We start from the raw sequence: 25,824 nt of genomic DNA, 5'->3' as shown, positions 1-25,824 counted from the left end.
CTTTAAAAAAAAAAAGTACCTCCAGTACCTACAGTTTTCAGACATAAAATGTTTTTTCTACCATTGCAACACATTTGTTTAAACAACTTAATCGTAGCCAGGCAGGGGAGGTGAAGTGATGACAGTTTTTAGTGTAAAAAGAACAAAAATAATAAAGCGCTATAAAACTTAAAACAAATTCCGTTTTCTCCAAATTTCAGTTGTGTTGGTGTATCCCCAGATTTCTCTCAAGTACCCATACGGGTATTCGTAACCACTGTTTGAGAAACACTGGCTTAGGACAAACGCAGAAATCACCATGCGCAGTAACACAAGAAGACCCGGTAAATAAGGGATCAGCACTCATTTGTATTATAGCCTTTGTATTTTATAGATAATTTCAATTTTCTGAATCTCTTACATCACCGATTCTAAAGCCACAAAAACATAATCAAATAGAAAACAAAACAAAAAAGAGGGAGCAGTTGTATATTCCTTTCCTTGTCACTCTTCTTTGTACAGGGTGAACCTCTCTAGCCTGGCACTCTGGTCCAGCAACATCCGTGGTTCGGCATGATTTCAGTTAGCTGGATGTCTACTTATCAGGGGTGTGGCCAAGCTTCCCATGGTCCCATAAAGTTTGTTTACAGCCCCCAGCCCTGGCTCTCTGTGTTCTGTGCTGTTATTTAGCTCTGATTTACCCCTTCATGTCCTCTAACAGCCCAGCAAGCAGGGGAAGCGTTGGGAATGCTGCTAGACAATACTGACCTCCCATGGCCCGGAAAATTCTCTGGTTCGGCACTAGTCAGACTCCAAGGGTGCCAGACTAGAGATATTCAACCTGTGCCGGATAATAACTGCTGGGAAATGAATGGAGAGGGTCTATATGAGTTGATGATTCCCTGCATCTTATGTCATATACTCTGGGAATCACACTGGATAATACACAGGGGGGCAGTGTAAGGAGAGAGAGTGATCAAAGCCTGTGTGTAAGGGTGGGAAATGGCTGTCTCCCGGAATGCAAGAGGTTTTCTACTCTAGGTACCCAGCACTGCACAGCTGGCGAGGTGTGTCTCGGGGAGCTCCTACCTGCCTCTCAAGCCTTGGGTAGGTACCGAGATGGGAGGCAGGACCTGGACGTGGCGAGACCAAGGCTCCTATCCATTCTGGCAGATCCCGTGTTCTGCTCTCTCTCAGCCCAAGCGTAGTGTGCACGTCGGGAGCCTCCATTCATTCATTCCAGTGGGGGACAGGCCCATATTGATGGCAGCAGCTGTGACTGGCTTAACGTCACGGAGGGCTCCTGTCTTAGAGACCGCAACACTGGGGAATGTCAGCCCTGAAATGGCAGGATAACCGCTGGGGATTGTGGGTAAACATTGCCATCAAGGCAAAATGCAGGGCAGGATGTATTGTTCTTCCTGGAGAGGGACTAATTAGAAGCACAAATATGAGTCCCCAGCAGAATGGTTTGACAGCACAAGAACGTGTCCTACAATATTTGTACATGGCAAAGCCATCCCATGAATACTCCATCCCCCCCCCCCACTCTGCAGAGAGACCCCGCCCCCTCGTAGCTCACTGGCAGCCCTGCAGGGTCTGTGCCAGACAGCCGGGTCGTGGGGAAACACACCCGGGTGCCTGTGCTCTGCTAGGCTCAGGTGAAAGGTGCTAAGTGCAAGTCAGGAGTGCAGAGCGGGGTGGAGCAGGCAGGCAGGGCCGCAGCGAGGAGGGACTCCCAGTGGATCAGACTCCAGCATGAGCATGCTCTCAACCAGAGGGAGAGGCCTGGGGTGGTCTGGCTGGGAAGAGATTCTGCAGCCAGGGGCTAAGCAGAAATCTCCGCAGGGCCCTCAGGTGCTGCCACTCTGGCCGGCCGTGGCACATTGCCAGATTCTCCAGCACTTGGCGGGCGGCGCCATGGTAACTATCCCCTCCCCTCCGGTCTCTGCTCCCACGCAGCGCTCGAATTCGGGAGGCCAGATCTGTGGGGGGACGGGAGCCACCTGGACTGGCCGGCAGCCAACCAGGGGAACGAGTCTAGGAATGGCTGATGTGCTCGAAGGGCTGAGGGACGGGAGCATCTTCTCCTGGGAGGGGCATTGGTGAGTGGGCCAGCGCGTCCCTAGGGCAGAGCAGGGGCAAGGCCCCACGGCTTGTGCTTTCAGGCATTTCCCAAGGGATCGGCCTGCTGGGACTCTGGCCCAGAGGCAGCACGGGTGCTCGGGGGGAGGGGCACAGCAGGTGTACACAAGGTGGGGTGGGCGCCTCTCTGCTCTAGTCATCCTTGTCTTTGGCACCGTGCTTCAGGATGCGGGTGAACTCCACGTAGTTGAAGTTGCCCTTCTTATCGATGGGGGCCTCTCGGTACATCTCGTCCACTTCCTCGTCCGTGAACCTGTCCCCCATGGTGGTGAGCAGCTCCCGCAGGTGGTCTTCATGGATGAAACCTGAAAGGGAGGACGCACGGCCGGGAGGAGGCAAGATGAAGGAGGTGGAGTCAATGCAGGGCCTTGGAGCACCCGAGCGAATGCAGCGGAGCTCTGAGCCGGCCCTTTGCAAGGCCTGGCCAGGACGACTCGCAAAGTGGAACAGGGCGTTTCTAGGAATCCAAGATGCAATTGCACTTCCACATGGACCCAGTCAGCTCTAGCTACGTGGTGTGGCGGTTACTGGGGTCCAAGACACCGGGCTGCAGGTGTTACCCATGGCACCCCAATGGAATAAGACCTGTTGCAAACAGGTGGCTGAGGGTTAGATCAGACCCCTTAGTGCCCTCTGCCCCGATCAGCTCAGTGTGAAAGCGAGTGGCCGCACAGGGGGGTCACACTGCCAGGGTGAGCCATGAAAGGGGAATAGGAGGGTCCCAGAAGCAGGGATGTGAATGACTGGTCGCTTCCCTGCCCTTGCTGCCTCTATCAGAAAAAGACAGCAAAGTGTGTGTGTGTGTGGGGGGGGGGGGGGAATGGGAGCGGAGGGGATGTTTCAAAGTGGCAGCGCTGCATGGAGCCCGGGGTCAGCTGGGGACTCCCCCAATGACCCTGGGCTCCCTGCAGCATTTCAAAGCGGCAGCGCTGCATGGAGCCTGGAGTCAGCTGGGCGCCATGCGTCACTGCCACTTTGAAACGCCGTAGGGAGCACAGGGCCAGTGGGGGACTGCTGGAGTCCCTCACTTGCCCTGTGCTCCCCACGGCGCTTTTGCCTTTGAAGCATAGCAACAGTCCTGGGGCTCTTACTACATTTTGAAGGCAGAGGCGCCTTATCGACTAATCGATGCAAATTGCATTGACTATTCGATTAGCCAAATAATTGACATTTTACATCCCTACCCAGAAGGAGCCCAGTCTATCAGCACGCACCCCCCAGCGGCTGCAAGCAAAGGCACCGTCATGTCTTTGCTCTACAGACACACCAAGCAAAGGCAGGGGTGCTGAACGCCACTTTGTGAACTTGCCAGGCTTTTGAACTAGGGTGAAAGGCTCCTCTGTGGGGCTGGGCACTGGATGGACCCCAAACCTGCTCTGAGATCCCAGATGCCTGGCTGAGGCCCAGAAACTCAATGGTACAAAGGAGCCGTTCTCTCTTCTGGACCTTCAGCCCTGGGTTCAAGGCAGCCGCCCTGGATAGCTCCCCACCCCCTACCTGGGAGAGCACTGTTGCTCGTTCCACTGGCTGGCCCAGACCAGACCAGCCCAGAATCCCTGGCTGGCATGGGCTGATGGTGCCGCCAGCCGGGCCCCGCCAGCCAGGCCCCGCCAGCCAGGCCCCGCCTGCCGTACCTGTGGCGTCCTCGTCGAAGCAGGCGAAGGCATTGCGGATAACGTCTTCTGGGTCGGTGCCATTCAGCTTCTCTCCGAACATGGTGAGGAACATGGTGAAGTTGATGGGACCTGGTGCCTCGCTCATCATGCCCTCCAGGTACTCGTCGGTGGGGTTCTTCCCTGCCATATGGAACCAGCACAGGGTGAGCCTCTGCGCTCTGGGGCTGCCCAGCCAGGGGACTCTGAGTGCTCGAAATATGACTCAAGCCTCATGCTGCATGGGGACAGTTGTTCTCCTGTTTACATGTGGGGAAACTGAGGCACAGAACTGGCACAACTGGCCCATGGTCACCCACCAAGTCAATGAGAGAGCCCAGAATAGAACCCAAGAATCCTGACTCCCGGGGGCCTTTCTGGATTAGACAAGCCCAAGACACCGAACTCACTTGTCAGAGGCAGAAACGAGGCCCGGCGCCCGGCCGTTCATTGGTCTGGGGAGAAGGGACCGGGAGCGAGCTGGATCTTTCTGTGCAGGGAGATAATCTGGGACCTTACGCAGTGCCCCAGTTGGCCCTCAGGAGGATCCCCAATCTGAGTCTTCACCATCCTTCTGTCCTAACTCCCATTTGTCCTGCCTGTACGATAACGGCAGCAGGTAACGTCGGCAAAAGCCCCCAATCCCTGTCTCCCAGGGAGACGGAGGCACTCAGAAGCCTGGGCCTCACTGGACGTCAGTGGCCCACGTGTTGAAAGGGATTTAGGCACCTCGCTGCCCAATCCCCTTGCGGATCTGAGCCGGAGGCCCCTAGGGATTCACTGGCTCGTCTGCCCTCCCTGAGGAGCGCTGCAGCCAGGCGCACAATGCAAAGTCATGCTTAGTTGTGAATATTTATTTTCACTGCTCCAGGCGCTCCTGGTGCCGGCCCATGGCACCCACTTGCCACAATCAGGCCAGCCTGCGTGTCCCTGTGGTGACTCTCAGGCTCCCGCCGGCCCACTGGAAGAAACGGCCCGTGAGGCTGCGGAGCCTGCAGCTGGAGCGCTGCCGTTCGCCTTGTGGAGAGGCGCAACTCCTGGCCCGTGTCGCCAAGGAAGTTCAATTAACTAGCAGAGCGGAGGGAATGCCGATGTGCCCCTGGCTGCCGCCCAGAGGGGGCGACCCTGTCTGAGCAGCTGTTCTTCCCCCAAGCCCCCTCTTTCAACTCCGCATCCACCCCCTTCCCCCAGCAACTGCCAGCCTGCCCACAGCTCTCTTCCAAAGACAGGCGCCACGCTCAGCCCCTCGTGCCCTGGCTTGTGCGTGCAGTGAGGTGGGGACGGTCTGGGGGAGCTTTGCGCCTGGCTGCACTAGGGCTTCCGAACAGGTTTGGTAGCCAGGTCAATAATTGACAGAGCTCCAGGGCGGCAGGAAGGGAAGAGGAGAGAGGAAGTTGAAACCTACCTGGCCTGCAGCTAGGAAGAGAGAACTTTGCTTGGAATGCTTGGAGGGGAGCCTGCTTGGCTTGCATTTGCATCTCCAAGGAGACAGCCCCGAAGCCTCCTTCCTCTCCAGCTCAGGTTGCTGCTCCCTAGAAAATGGCTGCAAGCTCTAGTGCTGGCACAGGGTGGGGGCGGTGGGGCGGTAATAAGAACAAGGCAGCCAGCAGCACCTGTCGGTCTGCGCAACAAGACACCAGCAGCAATAACACTTAGTGCTTCCGCGGACCTTCACCCCTGGTCACAGGTCACCTCACTGAGGAGGCAGGGGAATCATTGTCCTTTTTTTAGATGGAGAAACTGAGGCACAGAAGGGCATGACTCGTCCAAGGTCACACAGCAACGTGTTGGCAGAGCTGGGAATAGAAACCCAGGTCTTGCCACCCAGCTCTCTGGAAATAACCCCATGGTGATTTCTGAGGGTAATTTGGCCTTCCTTGTGGGTCTTGGCATTTCTTTTGAATGCAAGCAATGCGGGGGATGGGTAGTTCTTCCAAAGACCCTTGTCTGCATTAAGTTTTGTCACTTTAATTATAGTTATCCTTCGTGTGGTGCAATTCTATTGTTATAAAACAGCCTCATCCCACTGCAACAGCCTGCGCACTAGGCTTTATGGCTGGACTGTGTTGGTTGATACATGTGTGTATGTGGCGCTGCACACCTGTCTGCCATGCTCACGCCAGTGTGCTTTTCAAGTGCCACAGGCAAACAGCTGAGAGGGGGGGGGGCTGCGCCTTGCACATGGAAGAGGTGTTGTGTGTGCGGGAATGTCTAACTGAGAAGTATCAGCATGAACTACTTCACCCCTGGCACTTTAAGGAGCAATCTCCAGTTATTCCCCCCTCCCGCTTCCCACTCTCCCCATCCCTGCTGGATTGATTTGAATGGCTGGGCCATGGGGGTGGGCCATGGGGGTGGCTGACTGGTTCAGCACATATTTGGGAGGGGTGTGTCGGCCTTCTAGTACAATGGAAGGGGAAGAGATTCAAGGCTGAGACCCAGCCGGAGTGGGACAGGAAGGGAGGTCTGCGCGGCATCTACCACAGTGGGGCCCAAGCTGGAGGCGTCTCAGCTGCAGTGTTAATGTACAATAATGCGCAGCCTTTCTGCACTCCCTCGCCTGCAGCGTGGGCCGCGAGTTCCAGGGCCTGGCTCTGTTGCACAGCCAGGGTCCGTGTACTTAACCCCAGGGGCAGATGAGAGTTTTGCGGGGCCCAGGGTGCGGGGCCTATTGAAGCGCGGGGCCTGGGGCAGCCGCCCCACTCGCCCTGTCCTATATCCACCGCTGCTTAACCCTACCTGGCTTCTCTCTGATAACCCAGAGCCCTGAAACAAAGGACAGGACTATGCAGCACTTTAAAGACTAACAAGAATAAAGTTCTGCATAGTCCTGTCTTTTGTTTCAGCAAGACCAGACTAACACGGCTGCATCTCTGTTACTAACCCAGAGCCCTGCCTGCCCTGCAGTTTGACCTGTGCTAGCAACAAAGGGAGTCCAGATCCATAAAGTATTAGTATGGACGGGGCTGCATTTACACACACCTCTTTGGGGCAGAGATGGGGAACCCAAAGCACACCCCTGTGCTGGGAGGCTCTGCTGTGCTCCAGGGATACTCAACCCCTGCCTCCCCCCCTCCCCCGGCCCCGGCATTCAGCCTGAGAGTTTTAGCAAGGGAAGGCAGGTGATTCGCAGCCCAGACTGCACTGGAGAGGGGCCCCTGCAGGCTGCCTCAGGAAGTGTTCTGAACTGCTGCACCTCCTGAGTTGTGTTCCCTCCATCCCCCCCCCCCCCCCGCTTCAGGAGCTGACTGCGTACCCCCCAGAACTGGCCCCAGTCACCAACGATCCACAGCCAGGGAGCAGACAAAGGACAGATCCTAGAGTAAACCAAGCACAATCACAGTCTTTACAGCCACTGTGGCTCAGACTGTGTTGTAAAAAGTCAGGTCACTGGTCCATAGAACCCCAGGTGGCCGTGGTGAGGGAGGGAGCAGACTTTTGTGTGACATCCTGGCTGTGTCTACACTGCAAACTTCTATAGAAAAAAGATACGCAAATTGCGAACCGCAATCTGCATCTCTTTTCCCGCTTTTCTTCCGAAAGAGGCTTTTCCGACATTTGGCCAGTCTACACCGGGCCAATTGTTGGGAAAAAAGCCTCTTTCGGAACATCCCTTCTTCCTCATAGAGTGAGGTTTACAGGGATGCCGCAAAACGCATCTGCTTTTCCAAAAAAATTTTCAGAAAAGCAGACACGTTCCTTGGACGTGGCACAGCTTTTCCGGTATACCTCTGGCATCCTGGAAAAACTCTGCCATCTAGATGCACCCGCTGTCTAGCCCAACTGGCAGAAGAGGAAGAGAGAGATCATCCGCGTTAACACTATTGAACGGGTGGTTAAAATCCAGAACTCAGCCCATTTCCTTGCCGAGGTGGGACTGTGGCAGGAACTGGGCTGGCATTTTTTCCTGTTCCTACCCTAATTTGTACATCTATCCCTGAAGAGTGTGGTGGCGAAGGAAGAGAAGTAGCAGAACAAAAGGGTCTGCCTGCATAACCCATAACTAACACTGTAGCTGTCACCCCAGTGGCTAGTGCAGGTGTAGCGGCTTGAGTCTGCCCCTTTAGTTCAAGGTTTGCACTTTCAGATTCAGAGCTCAAATTCTTCCACAAGTTGATCTGAGGAAGTGGGTCTGGCCCACTAAAGCTCATCACCTAATAAACCATCTTGTTAGTCTTTAAAGTTCTGCATAGTCCTGGCTTTTGTTTCAGCAAGACCAGACTAACACGACTACATCTCTATTACTACAGCTCCTGGGTGTGATTCTTAGTGACACACCAGCCAAGGGACAGTGTTACATCTGTAGAGGGGCATTTTGCACAGCACAGCTGTGCTAGTGCAGATTCCCAATGCCGACACATTGCAAAAGTGACTCCCACAGTGGCAAGTCACTTTTTTCACTAGGTTAGCTCACCAACACGAGGGGTTTGCACTGGTGCAGCTGTGTCAAGTTTGCTTTCCCAGTGCAAAAAGTTCCTGGAATAGTTAAGCCCCCAGCCTGTATTCTGCGCTGCTGCCCGTTGCCCTGAGGGTTAATTAGGAGGGAAGGGTTGCTCCCTGTTCCCAGAGCCCAGCTCCGTTAGCCTCCTAGCTGACCACTGCAGGCACCCTGCTGGACTGGCACTTGTTACCTAAGGATGCCAGCATGTCATGCAGGTCCTCCTTGTCGATGAAGCCATCGCGGTTCTGGTCAATCATGTTGAAAGCCTCCTTGAACTCCTGGATTTGCGACTGGTCAAACATGGCAAAGACATTGGAAGTGGCGCGCTGGGGGCGCTTCTTGGTGGTTTTGGCCTTGGCTCTCTTGCTGGACATCTTGGCAGCTGGGGCTTTTCCTCCTGAGCAAGACAGGGGAAGCAGAAAGGAGACTGAGCAACCACAGAAGGAGACAGAATTGACAGGAATGGAGAGGCACCCTGCATCTGAGTGAATGCAGAGCTGGGGGTGAAGCTCTGTGAGTTCTGGTCCTGCCCATGCAGCCAGATCAGTTGTTTAACTGCCCTTCCCCATTGGCAAAATGGGGATAATCGCATTTCCCTAACTTTCTCCAGACAGGAGAGGGTCTGATTTAATTAATTAGCTGGTAAATTATTCTGCAGTCATTGCAAAGGGGTGATGATTGCAGGGGATGCTAGGGGTGACTGCACCCTCTGAATTCAGCTTTGCTGCAACTGGTGCACGGAGCCAAGAGCAAACACCTGGATTTTCTTCCCTCCTTGAGGAAGGCCCTGAATTCCAGTACTGACCCCAGCAGGTAAAACAGTTCCATGTGTATTTCAGCCAATCATGCCCATTTGTGCTGTGATACAGAGCTCCCCTTCCCCACCATGCATCTCCTTATAGCTCTGGGGCGGAGTGAGGCTGTTTTCTCTGGTTCCAGGGGGGCATGGTCTGGAAGGAGACTCTGCTCTTACATGTAGTGGGGCAGGTTAGTTATTGTGATGGAAGGGGTATTGTGATGCTCTGGGTTTCCTGGTACATTCTGCAGAGTCAGCCTGCAGCAAAGCAGGATGCGTGGGGTCCCCTGCCATACAGAGCAGCCTGCTTTGTCCCGTTCTGTTTGGGTCTTGCACCTTAGGGTTCTGAGTTCCAGGAAATGAAGTCACACCCCGGTGCCACCTTCTGACGGAGTGTTCAAGGGTTTTTCCTCCGTGTGAACAGAACTGCCACCGCCTGATGTGAGGTTCCTCTCGGGTAGCACCAGCACCAGGCCTAGCCATGGTGGGAGCACTGCTGTTGGCTTGGCTCCAGGGTCGTCTGAGCTTGCAGGATTAATGGTTAGAGCACCAGCGACCAAATTAACACTCCCACCTCTAGCGCTTACAGCTGCTGAGGTGCAGGCCGAGCTATTCAGTGCTCCCCTCTCTGCATGTACCCTAGCCTTTTCCTAGACCAGCCGGGGTGGGCAATAATTTTAGCTGAGGGGGGCCACTTCAGAAATTTTTAAAGTGGCCCTGGGCCACCCCGAAAGGGGTGGGGCCCCAAGCAGAAGGGGCGGTGCCAGGACACTTCTGTGCTTCCCTGCCCACAGACCCTAATTGGCCTGGGGGTGGGGGAGCACTGAAGTCTTTGCCTTGACCCCCCAGAGAAAATCGCCAGCTGTTCAGAACAGCTGGCAGTTCCTTCTAGGCACCAGAGCCTCTGCTAGCGGAAGGAGACTGCACGCACCTCCTCCGCCCTCAGGCCAATCAGGGTCTGTGGGCAGGGGACCGTGCAAAGTCCCTTGCTCCCTGGCCTGACGGTTGACTCTAAGCACTGCACACCCCCGGCAGGAGAGGAAACTTTGCGTGCTTCCCTGTGCCCCGATGGGCCTGGGGGTGGGGGAGCGACAGGGTGTGCAGGGGCTGGATCAACCGCTTGGCGGACTGGATTCAGCCTGTGGAGGCCTTTTGCCCACCCCTGTCCTAGACCTTTTCCAGACTCAGGTCTTACTCTGACCCACCCATGCCCCCTGCTGATCCGAGCACCTTTAGAAGGTAAGAAGAGAAAAATACTCCAGGAACCAAGCTGGCAGCCTTCTTGACCTAGGTCTGCCCTTGCAGCTACTCCTTGTGGGGGGCCCCAGGGCTCTGGCAGTACCTGCCAGTCTCAGACTGGCCCCAGCAGCGCCACCAGGCCGCCCCACCCAGCTACAGGTGCTTGCTAGCGGGCGTGTGGTGTTACATCAGTGTCTTGTGCGACGAGTCCCCCTCGCCCCTCCAGGGAGCTTGCCAGACTGGGCTCCTGTTGCCGCTGGTATGTCCCCCCCACCCTGCGCGTGTGCCTGAATGCAAAATGTGGCCCACTCTTAGCTAGAAGAGCCCTGAGCAATAAAGGACCCGGGGAAAGGGGGCTCCGTGGTCGAAGAGGGTCCAGTAGGTGGCATGCTGCACAGATGCCTGGTCCCCCAAGCCAAGGGCAGCCCCCAGGTCAGGCAGGGTGTCCCCACCGTTAGGATCCTTGCCTGGAGAGGGTAGACTCCCCCCTCCCCTCCAGCCGCTCCATCACCCAGCCCCAGGGCGCTGTCTTGTCGTGCGCTGGAAGCACACAAAGAAAGGCGCTCAACCCAGGCCGGGCTCTGGGCCGCTGTCCCCACGCCAGCCTGCTCGGAGCAAGCAGGAAGCTGGTTATCTGCTCCTCGCACATTCCTAGCATTCCTCTCCCCTCCCCCTGCGCTTTGTGTAGCCAGGCGCCAGGCTTGCCGCGCGGGCTCATCCGCGTAGCGCAGGGGTCCCAGCAGAGCCAAGGGCTGAGGGGATCCGGGGAGGGGGGCTTGGAGTTACATTCAGGGGCCCTAATGAGACCCCCAGCCCCCTGCACAACAGCCAGCTGCAGCCACTCTTGCCTTGATGGGCTCTGCCAGGGTTCTCAGCTCGCCCCCGCTGCCCCGTCCATGTCCCTGGCGGGCCACGGGACTCAGAGGGCAGCCCTGCTTCCCCCAGCTCCTGAGCGCCTCCCTGCCAGGACCTCCCCAGCATTTGCCATGGGGCTGTGCTGTTGTGGCGGGCCTGGCCCCCCGTCCAAGCCCCACCAGGTCTCCTGGCAACGGCCCTGGCTGCCCATTGCCAGGGGGTTACCCCCTTTGTTGCTGCCGCTGCCGCTGCCCCATGTCTGCGTGCTCATCGTTCCTGCACTGGCCACCTGACTCTCTGACACAGGGGCATGGAGCCTAAGGCCCCCAGTTGGCCTGGGTCTGAACCCTGAGGCTCAGGGCTCCCCCCCAGCATTGAGAGCCCGCATGGGTCCTCCAGCCCCTCTGCGCCCCAACTGCCAGCATCCCCTGCTTAGTGTGCTCCGCTGATACATGCACCTTGCTCCCGGATGGACTCCCCACCTGCATGGTCCAATCTGGCCACCTAGGGCCTGAGGCCTCAGCCAGTCAAGGTGGGCAGATGGCATCCTTGATTGAGTCCCACATGGCTTCACGCTCCACCTGCCAGCTGAGGCAGTGAGCCAGGCTGGTGCGCAGAGGACAGGACAGGGGACACCTGCCTCCCCAGGGCTCTGTTCCTTACTGCCACTGAGAGCTGTGAGTGGGGCAGGAATCCCGGTCAGGGTGCGTTTGCGCCCCACAGTGGTCGGTAGTGGCCCTTGTATCCAGAGTGCGAGTTTCAGTCACTGCCCAATGAACTCACATAAAACACACCAACACCCTGTCATCTGGCAAACACTTGTCAAGGGCCTCCGCTCTGTCTCTGAGCTAGCAGCTGTCCTCCTCCGGACCTGCCCAGCTCCTTCAAACGGGCTTCCACTCGTTACTGTGCCAACACCTAAACCACGGACTGAACAGAGGCTCTGGATTGATGGCTCTGTCCCACCTTCAATTTTCTGTAAGCCAGCACCTTCCCCAGGGCTGGGTGCTCCAAAGCGCCTCGCTCTCCCCAAGAGAAGTTGTTCCAATATAAAGTGCTATCTCACCCACCTTGTCTCCCTTCCATCCTGGCACCTGCGACAGGCAGGGGAGACTCTGGCCCAATTTGCTATTCGAATGTAAAAGGTTAACTGCTTCCTGGTAAGTATTAACCTTACCAGCATGTTTACCCAGTAACCGGTTCACCAAAGGGCCGGGTGCGGGGAACAGCTCCCAGCCGACCAGAGCAGTTCCCCACCCACAGTGTGACAGGACCCTAGCCAGCTGGAGCAGCCTGTGACAGGACTCCAGCTGTCTGGAGGAGCCTCCCCAATCCCCCCAGCCTGCGACAGGCTGGCTGGACCCCAGCTGCGCGGTTAACCAGTTAAATAATTACAATTGTATTGTTTAACCAGTTAACTGTTTGTAATGGATATTTACATCCCTCTTCGCTATCACCAGGTCCTCCCACTCTTCCTTCTTGCTCCCTACTCCTCCTCCCTGGCACTAGAGGGGTGACCAGAAAATACACATTAATGTAGGGCAGAAAGTCGTGGCTTTGAAACGTACTTTCATAGTGCTGGGAAGCAAGAGCGGGACCTTGGAATTGCTTCGGGAAAGAGCACAAGAAAGCACAAGCTAAGGAGTGAAACCCAGCTCTCCTGGCCATCCCTCAGCGGAGTACTCCAATCGCCACCCCACTGGCTAGCACGGGGGGGGGGGGGGAGGCTTTCCCTGGCCAGACCTGCCACCTGGGCCCGAGACACCTGCCTGACAAAGGAGCCTTCAAACCCAAATGGTTCTGTGGAACGTTTTGATTTTTCACCAATTGGCATTTTCCAAATAAAAAATGTTTGGTAACAAAATCCTAAGCAGCTCTGCCTCTGTAGCTCCCACCTGGGTTCCCCCCAGCTCTTGCTGCCCCAATCCACCTGCCACCGGGCTAGGGTTGCCAGGTGTCCGGTTTTCTACCGGACAGTCCAGTATTTGTGCCCTCTATCTGGTAGAAAAATTCAGAAAATACCAGCCGTGTGCAATGTCCGTTATTTTCTGAATTCCCGGCTGGGCGCCGGACGGAAGCCTGGGGGGGGCGGGGGAGGGACTGGGAGGCAGAGCGCGATTGGTGCTAGGAGCCTGTGGTCACGTGCAAAAGCCGGGGGGGAGGCGGGGGCTGGGACACCCAGCCACTCCCCCCGCCCGGCTTCTACTAGCAACTTGAGGGAGTGCCTGCTGGGGGCGCGGCCCCTTGCACTCCGGCTGCTGTCAGTGTCTGCACCCCGCCTCACCAGCTCTGCTTCCCATCCCCCTTCCTCCAGGCCCCCCCTATCTCCTGTCCAGCCCCGCGGCCCCCGACCCTCCCCAGCTCTGCTTCCCGGCCCCCCTTCCTCCCAGCCCTCCCATTCCTCCAAGCCAATCCCGCAGCTCCCCCCAGCTCTGCTTTCCATCCCCCCTTCCTTCCGACTAGCCCCGCGGCCCCCGGGCCCTCCCCCCCCCCCCAGCTCTGCTTCCCATCCCCCTTCCTCTGGGCCCCCCCATCTCCCGTCCAGCCCCACGGCCCCCAACCCTCCCCAGCTCTACTTCACGTGGGGGTTTCTAAGGTCTCGTCTCCACACAAGCTTGCCACGGCGTGGTTGCGGGCAGGCTTCCAAATGGCGCCGTTCGCCTGAGAAGGGTTTGGTGCTAATTTGAGAGTGTTGTGTAGCAGCTCAGCACAAGGCTCTTCCGTACTGACTTCAGCACCACTGCCTGGAGCCACCGTTAAGCCAGCACGCAGGCACCCACGCGGGGCCTGGCACCAGAGTAACTGACTTGATTTTTAAACTAATTCACCTCCGCCAGGGTGGAGACAAGGCCTCGGTGCAGTTGCTAGGCCTGCTCAGCAGGAGCGAGCACTAGGCCCACAGTGATAGCAAGTTCCAAGCCCAGCTGCCGAGCACAGCAAGGGGCCACCCCCAGCAGAAGCCCGGGAGCAGCTGGAGGAGTTCAAGGCTGCGACACGCCTCTCCCTCCTTGCGGGTAAGAGCCACGGGACGGTCAGAGCCCTGCCAAGCCACAGATCTCCACGGCTCATTTTTGCAGATACAAATGTTGTATCCGCATAGGGCTCTAGCCACTCTTATGTTTGCCACAGGCTGGTGTCCCTGATGGGTCATAACTGCTTCCTCTGCCCCCTCCAGGGCAGGAGACAATAGTCCAGCAATGTTACCAGCCAGTTAGTTGTAATAATGTGGGGCATTATATGCTGCTTCACACAGGTGAGTCCTCCCAGCTCCCCTGGAGAAGTAGGTCGGGATCATTTCTCAGCTCCCCATGTTTTGTATCAGGTGCATTTCACCCCATTTTGCAGATGGGCAAACCAAGGCACAGTCCCATATTCCAAGCAGCCACTCATTTTAGGTGCCCAAACGGAGATGTCGAGGGCCTGATTTTCAGAGGTGCTGTGACCTCACGCCTGCCAGTGGCGGCAGAGCGCAGCCCCTCGGAAAGCCAGGTCACTTCCCGGCAGGTGTCTCAAGTGGGGCACCCAGGATTAACGCAGACATTGAGCCCCACATTTCCAAGCAACGTGCCTGGCATAACTCAACAACCACTTGGAGAGACAGGATGAGAACTGGGGGCCTCCTCCCTCCGCGGGCATGGAGCTGGGGCGCAGGCCTGCTGGCTGATCAAGTTCAGCATGGCCTACTGGTTAAAAACACATCAGGAAATCTGGGTGCTGCTCACAGCCTTCCACATCATGACCTTGGGCAAGACACGTCACTGCTTCCTGCCTCAGTTTCCCCATCTGTAAAGCGGGGTTGGGAGCACACACCCGCTGAGCAGAGGCTGCAGCTGAATTCATCCCTGTTTGCAAAGTGCTTTGAGCTCCGGGCAGGGCGTGCAGAGTATTGGTATGATTGGTTCGTGCCCCTTGGCAGGGAGTGGGACGCAAGGCAGTTAAGGCACCATGTCATGTTGCATTAGGCAGCACAATGCCATGATGCCATTCAGTGCTCCCTGCCAGGAAAAAACGCCCCGGCTGCTCCAACCACCTCGTGTGAGATGCTCTGGGAAAGGCGGTCAGCGCGCTGCACCCGGGATACGGCTGTTCACCAACCTGAGGTGGTCTCTGGCATAGCCAGACCCCCTAGGGCTGCGTTCTCCTCAAAGCCTGCAGCTAAAGGGAGACAGGATGCCCCTAAGGCAGGGGAGGCTGGCCCCACGTGATGGATTGGCACATGGGTACTCGTCTCTCGCCTTTCCTGCCACCCTGTGGTACAGCTGCCACTGTCCAGTCTCTTGCTCCTGGTTTTTGTCCTTTCCTTCTGTTTTCTTCCTGCTCCTCTGTGGTGTATTTTCCCCTCCTGCTCCTCTTCCCTTTCCCAGCCGGGCTGCGCTGGCAGGTGGTGCGAGGGCAAACAGGCTGCATGGCTCTGAACTGCCTTGTCATCGGGCACTGCCACCCTGCTGCTGGGCCCTCGTCTCTCCCCAGCATCCTTCGGGAGCAGCCTCTTTGCACGGGAGCTGGGGGATGTGGGGCAGAGCAGGCCCCAAGCACAGGTTACCACTGTTACATGCCTGCACCGTGGTGCCGTCCGACATGGCTAAGGAGCACCCACGTATCACACTGGACAGTGTGGTAGGGGGCCCAGCAGCCTCCTGCTGCTTCCCTGAGCCCCGGTCCGCTCAGCCAGCCTCCTACCATATGTGCTGCCTTCCTGCCCCAGTCCCCAGCCCTGGGCTTTGGCGGATGAGGAAATGCCACCGGCGACCGTGGTGTCTGGGCAGCCCGGGGAGTGGTTCCGACCGGGGAATGGTGCTGCAAGTTAGCCCCTTTCTGAGGAATGACGTGACGTGTTTGTGACCCAATCCCGGGACACAGCTTCCCTCGGAGAGATGCCAGCTCATCTCTGGCCTGGGGGCTGCCCTGAGCCTGCTGGTATGTGGGGGCTTCTCAAGGCACGAAGGCCAAGTGCAGGGGGAAGGCGTGGAGCACATAACGGTGACTTCCCAGAGAGAAGCTCTTTGCCCTCTTGCTGGGACCCTGGCTGTGCAAGGGGTGCACCCTAGTATAGTCACCCCCTGGTGTATTCACCCACAATGCCAAGCAACTTTGGGGGAAGGGCTCCAGAGGGGCAAGCTAGAAGCAGCTCAGCAGAATTCCAGCTCTATGATTCTATGAGGGCCGGGGGCTGGACTCGACCTCTCGAGGTCCCTTCCAGTCCTAGTATTCTATGATTCTATGATTTATGGACCATCCTGTGGCCCTGCAGCCACTGAGCTACTGAGCTGGGCTGACAAACTGGGGTAACCTATCTTCGCTCCTTGCCCCACCCTCCTCGCTGGTTGCCTTGGGATTGGGTGTCTAATCAGGGCTGAGTTCTGTGCAATGCAGTGCGCTCAAGGGACTAGGTGGGTGAGCAGGGGCTGAGCAGCGGAGGGAAAGGCGTCGGAATAGGGCTGCCTTGCATGGCAAACGCCTTGGCTGTGACTGGCTGTTAGCACCAGGCCCAGCCCAAAATGGATAGGGCAGTCCCAGGACCATGTCTTCCAAGCTGCCCTCTTGAGCCACTCAGATTCCTCCTAGAACACTGGCTCCTTCCCCAAGCCCACAAGAAGACGCTAAAAAACAGTCACTTAAGGAGAGACCATCACCTAAGCACCAAGCCAGGGGGACGAGTTGTATGGGCCTGTGGCGTCCTGGCTCTACCAAAGTTCGGGGCCAGGTCTCTCCCGGCACCTGCCGCCCCCAGGACTGTGTCTACATTGGCACCGTTTTCCGGAAAAGGGATGCTAATGAGACCAGTTGGAATTGCAAATGCCGCGGGGGATTTAAATATCCCCCGCGGCATTTGCATGAACATGGCTGCCGCTTTTTTCCGGCTCGGGGTTTTGCCGGAGAAAAGCGCCAGTCTAGACGGGATCTTGCGGAAAATAAACCCTTTTCCGGAACATCCCTTATTCCATAAAAGGGTTTATTTTCCGCAAGATCCCGTCTAGACTGGCGCTTTTCTCCGGCAAAACCCCGCACCGGAAAAAAGCGGCAGCCATGTTCATGCAAATGCCGCGGGGGATATTTAAATCCCCCGCGGCATTTGCAATTCCGACTGGTCTCATTAGCATCCCTTTTCCGGAAAAGGGTGCCAATGTAGACACAGCCCAGGTGATTTAAAAGGGCTCTAGGCCACCGCCCTGGCAGCACAGCGGAGCTAAAGCAGCTTCCTGCCCACCCGCTCCACACCACTTCCAAATCTGGGGTCCCAGATGGGGGGAGTTGTCCCTGCCCAGAGCCCCACTGCGGGCAAAGGGAGGCGTGGGGGAGGTGCCTCCAGACAGTGATGCATGGAGATCCCCTGCCCCTCGCCCTCGCTTAGACGCCACTACAAGGAGTTACTCCAGGTAAGTGCCACTCCCTCACCCCCGAGCCAGTCTAGAGCCTGCACCCCAGCTCCCTCCCTCCCCCTTCCTGCACCCTACCTGCCTCCCCAAATCTGTACTCCTCATGCATCCAATCCCCTGCCCCAGCCTAGAAGCTGCCCCCAAACTCCATCCCTGAGTCCTCCCCCCTCCCGCACAGCATCCAAAATGCCTCCCCCTGCCTGCACCCCCATGTCCTGCCCCAGCTCAGATCCCACACCCAGCAAACTCCATCCCAGAGACTGCACCCCTCCCACTCCCAGGCTCCCTTCCAGCACCTCAGATGCGGGGTGGGAGGCAGGACGTGGCCCCACTCTGGGCACCTCCACAAACTGTACAAACCTGCCACCCCCGGCACGGAGATGTGCACTATCCCACTCCCTCCTGCTTGCTGCCCCCGCGCCTCACGCCCCCGGGAGATTGTCAGGCTTGTCGTGGCAGAGCCAGTGGCGACCCGCGTGCCTCGGAGGGTGCTCCACACATGCTGGGACCCTATCCCAGCAACCGGGGGTCCTGGTGGCTGCAGAGACTCCAGTCTGCCAAGGGGGGAGTTCAGCTGAGATGCACAAATCCGAAGCCCCGTGACGACACTGCCTAGGACGGGCATTGGACCAGGCCTGAACAAGGCTTCCAAAGAACGCTGCGAAAGGGAGTCGAAGGCAAGGAAAATGCACCCTGGTTGCTCCCTAACCTTGTGAGTTAACCATGTCCAGATAGCTACCCCGCCCCCCTGGGTCAAGCAGCCTGGCTCGGGTTTCCCTGCTAGACGCAGAGCTTTTGATGTGCTTTTGATGGCGCAGAGCCCTGCTGCTCTGGGCCCTTTGACCAACACGTTCCCTGGCTGAATGCTCAGGACCGGGGCCGGGCTTGGCTTGCTCACAACTTTTGAGCAATTTAAAGCAACAGCCGAAGTCTCCGCCACGCCATGTTCATGGAATTCCTGGAGGGTTTTGGAAACAGACCCGCCCTATAAATGAGTCGCTGAGCCGTGGAAGAGCAAGTAGTTTACCTCAGCTGCACTTCAAAGCATCTACCCGTCACCGTCAAGGGGATGCTGTCATCCGGGCCCCCCCGGAAAGCTGAACCCACTGCTGGCAATGGTCGTTAAGAGTGGGGTCTCGTGAGCAAGGGCTGAAACAGCTTCATGAGTCTGTATTACACTGCTGTGGTGGTTAATGGCTAGTTGCGCGAGGCAGGAGCCCTCAGCCAAGATGGAGGCCCCATGATCTGAGGTGCTGCACAAACACCAGGCCCCAAAGAGCTTGCAGGGCTGTATAATGAAACAGAAAGGAGGGAGGGGAAACAGGCACCAAGCACTCTACAATAGGAGGGAGAGGGCTGACCTGAGTTGCCAAGCCCTTTAGCTGAGTGGGGATCCGCAGTTAAATGGTGAACAATCTCCGCCTTTTAGAGGTAAAGTGAATAAGTGAGCTTCAGTGTTAGCCTGTCATTGAACTGAATGGGGAGTTCACACCTCTGAGAGCCATTGTTTCAAGAGGCCTGTCAATAGACTCTGATGTGGCCTGTTGTCCCCTCCTCTGGGTATATTGTAGCTCCATAGCTGCCACCCCCTGTCATGAAAGCAGTTGGAGATTTGCAGTCAGGTGTAGGGGTCCCCTGGGATCTCCCTGGAGGTTTTGGGCTCAGACACATCCACAAAGACAGGAGGGGCAGAAGAAGTAATTAAGCTGCTTCCTGTCCTCTGCCCTGATAAGAGGAGAAGGAAAGGCAGTCGGGGCTGGACTGGACTCCCTCAAGCCTTGTCTCCACTGGAGAAACGTTGCCATCCTTTTCCACTACTTCAGAGGGGAGCCGAGTGAGACTACCAGACTCCCGCGCTGTGCCGCCAAACAGCTGATCGGCACAGCGTGGCAGCCATTTTGATGTAAATGAAGCGGCGATTCTTTACATCGCCGCTTCTTTTCCCTATGTCTAGAAACCTCATCTACATGGCTCCATCGACGGAGCCAGATAGTCTAGACATATCCTTAGAGACTAACGAAACATGTCGATGGGTTCATGAGCTTTCGTGGGCGCAACCCACTTCTTCAGATGACACCTGAGGTGGGTTGTACCCACGAACACTCATGGTACCATTGACATGTTTGGTTAGTCTTTAAGGTGCTGCAGGACTATTTGTTGTTTTTTAAGTTTTCCCACTACTGCCAGCCCTGGCTCAGCTCCAGCAGCGTGGGCAGCATCGAAAGCCCCAGGTAGGTGGCCCAGTGGGTGCCACTGGTGGTTTTAACACCAAGTCGTCTTAACGGCTCAGCGTAGCTCTAGACCACAGGGTTGTCTGTACCCGCAGTGCTTAGCCAGCCACTGCTACCCTGGCGCTGCACTGGTGGCGTTCATTCAAAGCGGGCTACATGGCCCCGTGGGAGGAGTACAGGACCAAGCAGCTGGACCCCCAAGTGCTAATCCTCACTCGCTGTGTAGCCCAGGTCAGGGCACGTCCCCTCCCCGGGGCGCAGTAAAACGGGGCCGTGGCAGCCTCCCGCCCAGCGATGAGAGAGGAATTACTCCTGTGAAGGCTGCACTGATGATGTAAAGGGATAAAAGTTGGCTAGTAGGAAGTTTAGACTTAAGATTAGACGAAGGTTTCTAACCATTAGAGGAGTGAGGTTCTGGAACGGCCTTCCAAGGGAAGTAGTGGGGGCAAAAGATCTATCTGGTTTCAAGATTAAACTAGATGGGTTTATGAAGGGGATGGTTTGATGAGATAACATGATCTTGGTAACTAATTGACCATTCATTCTCAGTGGGAAATAGGTCAATGGAGGGATGATAGGAGTTACTATTGAGAACTTTCTGGGTGTCTGGCTGGTGAGTCTTGCCCACATGATCAGGGTTTAGCTGATCGCCATATTTGGGGTCGGGAAGGAATTTTCCTCCAGGGTAGATTGGCAGAGACCCTGGAGGTTTTTCGCCTTCCTCTGTAGCATGGGGCACAGATCACAGCTGGAGGATTCTCTGCATCTTGGGACCTTCAAAGTATTTGAAGGCTTCAGTATCCGAGATATAGGTGAGAGGATTATTCTAGGAGGGGTGGGTGAGATTCTGTGGCCTGCACTGTGCAGGGGGTCAGACTAGATGATCATAATGGTCCCTTCTGACCTTAAAGTCTACGAGTCTATGAGTCTACAAAGGTTGCTAATCCGTGTGCAGGCTGCCAGCACCACTTGGGGAAAGAGACTCAGGGCAGATTAAGGGGGTTGCTGATACAATAATACGCTTGTCAAAGCTTGCCCGAGTGTGAAGGATCCACACTCACACTGTGTTCAGAGGGCCTGATCGTCCCTGATGCAGGGAGCGTCGCAGGGCAGAAACCATCAGGGACTCATGCCAGGGTAACACAGCCAGCTCCCTCGCTTGGGGATCCTTGGAGAATGGAAGCCCAGCGGTGCCGCTTGCTGTCTGTTATCCTTGAGTGGGATGTCACATGCGGACTCCAGCTGGGCTTTTCCTGGGTTGGCTCCATAACGAGCAGCTCCCCTCCCCCCCTGCGCAGTATCAGCTGTGCAGACGGCATCTGGCTAAGGCTAATTCTTTCTAAATATGGAGGGAAGGGACCCTGTCTTTTCTGTGCCTCCATGGCGCCAACCCTGGGCAAGACCGTTGGGAGCCAAGAACCTGAGCCATATTCCTGTGGCCACCTAGCGAAGGTCTGAGTGCAGCCGGTGGGAGCAGTGGGTGGCTGGGGGCTAGTGGCCACTCTGCTCCCAGCAACCGGAAATTGCCTTCCACCTGTGGGTTTTACCTGTTGAAGGGAGGGGCCTTTGGTGCCCTTCTCTTGGCCATGCAGAAGACCCTGAACTGGATTTTTGTTCCTTACGAGAAGGAATTCTGGGCCATGGCCACGAGGGGAACCTGGCCCCGGCACATGGCAGAGGACCATGATGTGGGTCAGTGCTTCATTTGTAATGAAAGAGACGCTGGGGTGCAAGCAACTCTTTTACTTCCATCACTGCTATTGCAAGCCCAGAGGGGCTGGGCTCTGAAGTGCCAAGCTCTGGCACAAATTGAGCACCATAGTGAGGTGTTTAACTCTGCCCACTGGCCACACTGCACGCCAAGAGTGACGGGTAAAGAATGTAAATGCCCCGGGAAACACAGCAATCTGTGGTAACCAGTGACTGTCCTCCAGGGCACCACGCACCAGAGAATGCTGCCCCTGCCACCTCTTGCGCCGAGGGTTACCCGTTTAAGAGCCTTCCCGGCACTATTTTAACACCCTTCCAACACTCCCACATGCAGACACCCAGCAAGAGGCTCACTGGAGGACTCATCTGGGACTAGGAAGCCAGCCAGATCTCATTTTCTGCTGGGCACTGTCTGAACAGGACAAAAGTTACCCAGGGCTGTGGACACTACAAGAGCTCCTAGGCGCTTGCTATGGAGATGGAAAGGGGTTGCAGTAAATCTACTCCCTCAAGAGGTGACAGCTCAGTTAATTGATGGAAAAATCCTTCCATTGACCTAACTGTGTCTACACAGGAGGTTAGGTCGACCTAACCAGCAAGCAAAGTTTTTCAGAGCCTTGAGCAATGTCGCTAGGTCGACCTAAGTTTCATGTGTAGACCAGGTATTGGGGCTGAGGGAACAAGAGAGAGGTAAATGAAGGTTTTCTTCCTGAAAAAAATGTATTGCTTCAGGTGGCACAATAGATCACCAAGCACATCGCTGAGGGGACTTTGGGCTTGCCCAAGAGAAGGCAACATGCATGTTTGTCTTGTCTTGTGCCGGATGCAAAGGGCCATGGGAGAAAACTGCATTCCAGACCAAAACGAATCTCGCCCCAGAAACGCAGAGGCAAGCCCCAACAGTGAGCTCCAAGCAGGCGGAAAGGCCCAGTTCAGTTAAGTGCATTGCCGTGTGCTCCGGACACCGCCCATCCAGGCCCCCTTGGACAGCTCAGTTGACAGCTAGATTAACACTTCCTGGGAGAAGCTCCCTTGACTAACTAAGGGCTCCATGGTCACTAGGAAACCCCACGGGAGAGCACAGCCTGTCAGTGATCTACTGCTCTTCTCTTTCCTGCTATGACCACGGAGCCCGGCTGTGCAACCTTCACTCACACACTGGGACTGTCTGGAGGACTCTGCTGCCTGTTACTGCCACTGTCTCCCCTCTGTCACATCCCAGCAGTGACAAGGCTGGGTGGGTTCACCTGGCTGATCTCACTCCCTTGGCACGCCTGCCCAGCTTCTTTGCTGCCATAAGCAGTGTTGGTAGGTGAACACCCCACAGCAGCGCATCGCCACACCATACACCTGCCCCCAAGAACACGCCCTGCTCCAGCGTCTTGCCTGAGGAAAGGTGAGAGGTTAAGCAGCTGGAACGTGGATCTAGGCAGTCTCAGACAGGACAGCCTGGAATGCAAATCTCTCTACTGGCAACTGGCATGGTGAGAAGACAACCAGCAAAGTGTATGCACTCCTCAAGCTCCCATCCCCTGATGATGGCTCAGTTCTGGGGTGTGGAGCACGTCCCAGGCCATGCCAGCTGCATAGGAACTCAGACATTGGTTTATTTCATTTCCTTCCATGCACATTTAGCTCCCTAGACTGATAAACAATTAGCCAAGGCACAAACGAATTTCCTCCCATGTAACTCCTGACAGCACAGCCGGCAGCCTTCTTATCTGACTCCAACTTTCTTTCCTTTTCTATAATGAAATGCTAAAAGCACCAGTAACCCTCTGCCAGAAACCCCCTTCCTGTGGTGGAGGAGAAGTACTCACACAACCCATTACAGGAGATCAGAATCTATTTCAGCAGCCAGGGTATTCTTGACTGGTTTGCACTTCTTTCCCTGAGAGTTTCTGATGCTACGGAGCTCTGCTCTTGGTCCACTAACTGAAAACTGTGGGGAGCTTATAACTTGAGACTGAAAAATGTAAGTGATCAGTTTTCTGGGAATCTTCCCACACCCTCTGATTTCATCTGTGACACACTTTGGCTGCCCCCGGAAACCACACCACCTGGAAAGTGAATCAATGGAATAAGCCCTTACCTGTGTCAGAACCAGTTAAAACCCAGAGATCCCAAAGGCGTTTCTGACTCCTGCAAATAGAAGAAATTAACTAGCTGTTTTAATCTCCCTGGCTGGAAGGAGCTGGGTCATATGGCAAAGGCAGCCAATGGAGAATGGAGTTTAACTAAATTGTTCCCACCCACCCCCAAGGATTTGGCCATACAAGGCAAAAGAATGCTGAAGCGTGTGGCAGCAGCCCAGCTGTGGGACACTGGAGTTTGGGATATGAGAACAAAGTGGGGGGGAGGGCTCCAGAGAAGGAGATGATTCTGCCTTATATAGATGAAATGCTGACGGAAAAAGCAGCGGAGGGCCTGCAGCCTGGCGAGCGATGCTCTGCAGTGAAAGCCCAGCTCTGGGGGGAGATGCAGCTTCCTTTATAAGGGACTCGCAAGGAGAACTTCAGGTTGTTTTTTTGGGACGTGACTTTTAAACAAAGGTACAAAAATAAAAGGACGGAGCCTCCCTGCTGGGAGAGGTTTTTCCATTGCACAACTAGCGGGCAGGCGGTTCCAGCTGTTTCCTTGCACTGCAAAGGTGCTGTTTAGAAATGGTGGGGTTTCTGTGAGCCCCACAGCTAGCGCTCCTGCTTCATTACCTGGAGTGACTCCTGCTGTGAAACCTGAACTGGAGTAACTGTGAGCTTCTTCCGGGACAAGGTTCCCAGTGTCTATGGGCAGTTGAAGCACCAAGTCATCTGATGCTAGGGTGGCCACTCACGCATTCCTGGAATCCCAGACGCTCCAGTACTTCCAGGAATGCCGTGGGTCCACCCAGCTCCCCTCAGCAGCATGACCGCACACACAGACACGAGGTCATGCTGGTGGGAGCCACAATGTGGCATGCTCTGCAAGATGGCATCCCCATCCAACGCTGGATAGCATGATGCGATGCCCAGTTTTGTCTGAGTTCTGCATGGGGAGAAACCACCCAAAAAACCCAGATGGGTCACCTGCCTATCTAACCCTGGGGCTTCAAGTGACCTGGGGTGTCTCTTCCTGTCTCTGCCAATGGCTCTCTGGGTGACCTTGGGCATGTCCCCACATTGCTCAATGCTTCAATTTTCCCATCTGTAAAATGATAATAATGATGCTTTGTGACACATTTGGAGACCTGCCGATGTAAAGTGCTATACAAGAGGCAAGTATTCTCTTCATTAAATCGTACTAGAAGACTTACCTGGCATTGCCTAGGTCCTTCAGGGCAGGGGCTGTTGGTGGTGATGGGGATGAAGGAGTCAGGGCAGGGCCTTGGGAATGTGGAGAGGGGGGTGCAAGAGTGAGGTCCCATATGGTGGAGCTTTCTCTCCCCCCGACTGGCGGGGCCTTTTCTTACTTCCAGCCTCCTCAGCCTCCAGGGACCTTCTGTCACCCATGAACCTCCCGGCCACCTGGGGCCTTTTCAAGATGGCGAAGCTCCAGTCCTGCTGGCCACTGGTGATGCGGCTGCCCCCAGTGGTCACTCTGCTCTCCCCTGCCGGCTCACTGCTTTCAGGGTCCATTCTCAGTATCGCACCCCCTCTCTGTGCTTCCTCCCTTTCCATATTAAGGAAAACAGTCCCATTCCCAGCACTTCTCATTTTCGTGTCACAGTCAAAGCCTGACCTTGCTTTAAATTATAGTAAAAGGAAGCTGCCTACCAAATTTGATGGTTCTAGCTCTTCCCATTTAAAGACTCAGGGTGTGTCTACACAGCACCCTAAACTCGAAATAAGAGACACAATTTCCACTACACAAATTGCGGATCTTATTTCCATTGTATTTCAGAATAGCTTATTTTGAAATTTGGCATGTCTACACAGCGCCAGATTTGGAAATAACGTGCTATTTTGAGACATCCCTTCACCCTCGTGGAACAAAGGTTACAGGAATGCCAAAATAGCATGCCCGTTATTTCGAAAAATATTTCAAAATAATGGGCACGTTTAAAAGACGTAAGGTAGCTACTATGGTGTGCCTCTGGTGTCCCGAAATAGCCCTGCTGCTTAGACGTACCCTCACAGATGGACAAACAGATCGATGCACATTTCTAAAATATATAGATACTCAGTGGTCAGAATGCTGGGCGTTATCAGTGCCTTGTCTACACTAGTGCTTGAACTGTTGGGACCTCCAGAAGAGTCGAACCACCATCTCGGCACGGTAATGTCTTCAACAGTCGCATGTTGTTACTGGGTATTTGGGTTTCCAGTAATCCAGGCTCCTAGGGAAGGGTTGTGTTTTCTGCTGTTGTGACTCACAATAGGTGTTGAAGTCAGTTATTTGGGACTGGCCCTGTTTTGGGGGT

The 25,824-nt window shown here is 55.7% G+C and overlaps 1 protein-coding gene across 1 annotated transcript; it reads right to left on the bottom strand.

Moving 5' to 3' along the window:
• Nucleotides 1-345: 345 nt before the first annotated feature.
• MYL9 (myosin light chain 9) lies at nucleotides 346-23,663 on the bottom strand. Its single transcript, XM_006126676.5, has 4 exons — nucleotides 23,518-23,663; nucleotides 8,408-8,614; nucleotides 3,759-3,920; nucleotides 346-2,429 (listed from the first exon to the last, which is right to left on the bottom strand). The coding sequence occupies exons 2-4, from the start codon at nucleotides 8,589-8,591 to the stop codon at nucleotides 2,257-2,259; spliced, it is 519 nt and encodes a 172-aa protein (XP_006126738.1). The 5' UTR covers nucleotides 8,592-8,614; nucleotides 23,518-23,663; the 3' UTR covers nucleotides 346-2,256.
• Between the last annotated feature and the right edge of the window lie 2,161 nt (nucleotides 23,664-25,824).

The sequence above is a fragment of the Pelodiscus sinensis genome, chromosome 17 (assembly GCF_052426305.1).
Source record: "Pelodiscus sinensis isolate ZL-2025 chromosome 17, ASM5242630v1, whole genome shotgun sequence".
NCBI classification, from domain to species: Eukaryota; Metazoa; Chordata; order Testudines; family Trionychidae; genus Pelodiscus; species Pelodiscus sinensis.
The sequence above is the reverse complement of the archived record's forward strand: the minus strand, read 5'-3'. Positions and strand labels throughout refer to the sequence as shown.

Coding starts and splice junctions, on each gene's coding strand:
- MYL9 (XM_006126676.5), bottom strand. CDS start 8,591: ATGTCCAGCAAGAGAGCCAAGGCCAAAACCACCAAGAAGCGCCCCCAG. Junction 3,921..8,407: donor TGACATGCTGGCATCCTTAG/GTAACAAGTGCC, acceptor TCCATATGGCAG/GGAAGAACCCCACCGACGAG. Junction 2,430..3,758: donor CTTCGACGAGGACGCCACAG/GTACGGCAGGCG, acceptor CCTCCCTTTCAG/GTTTCATCCATGAAGACCAC.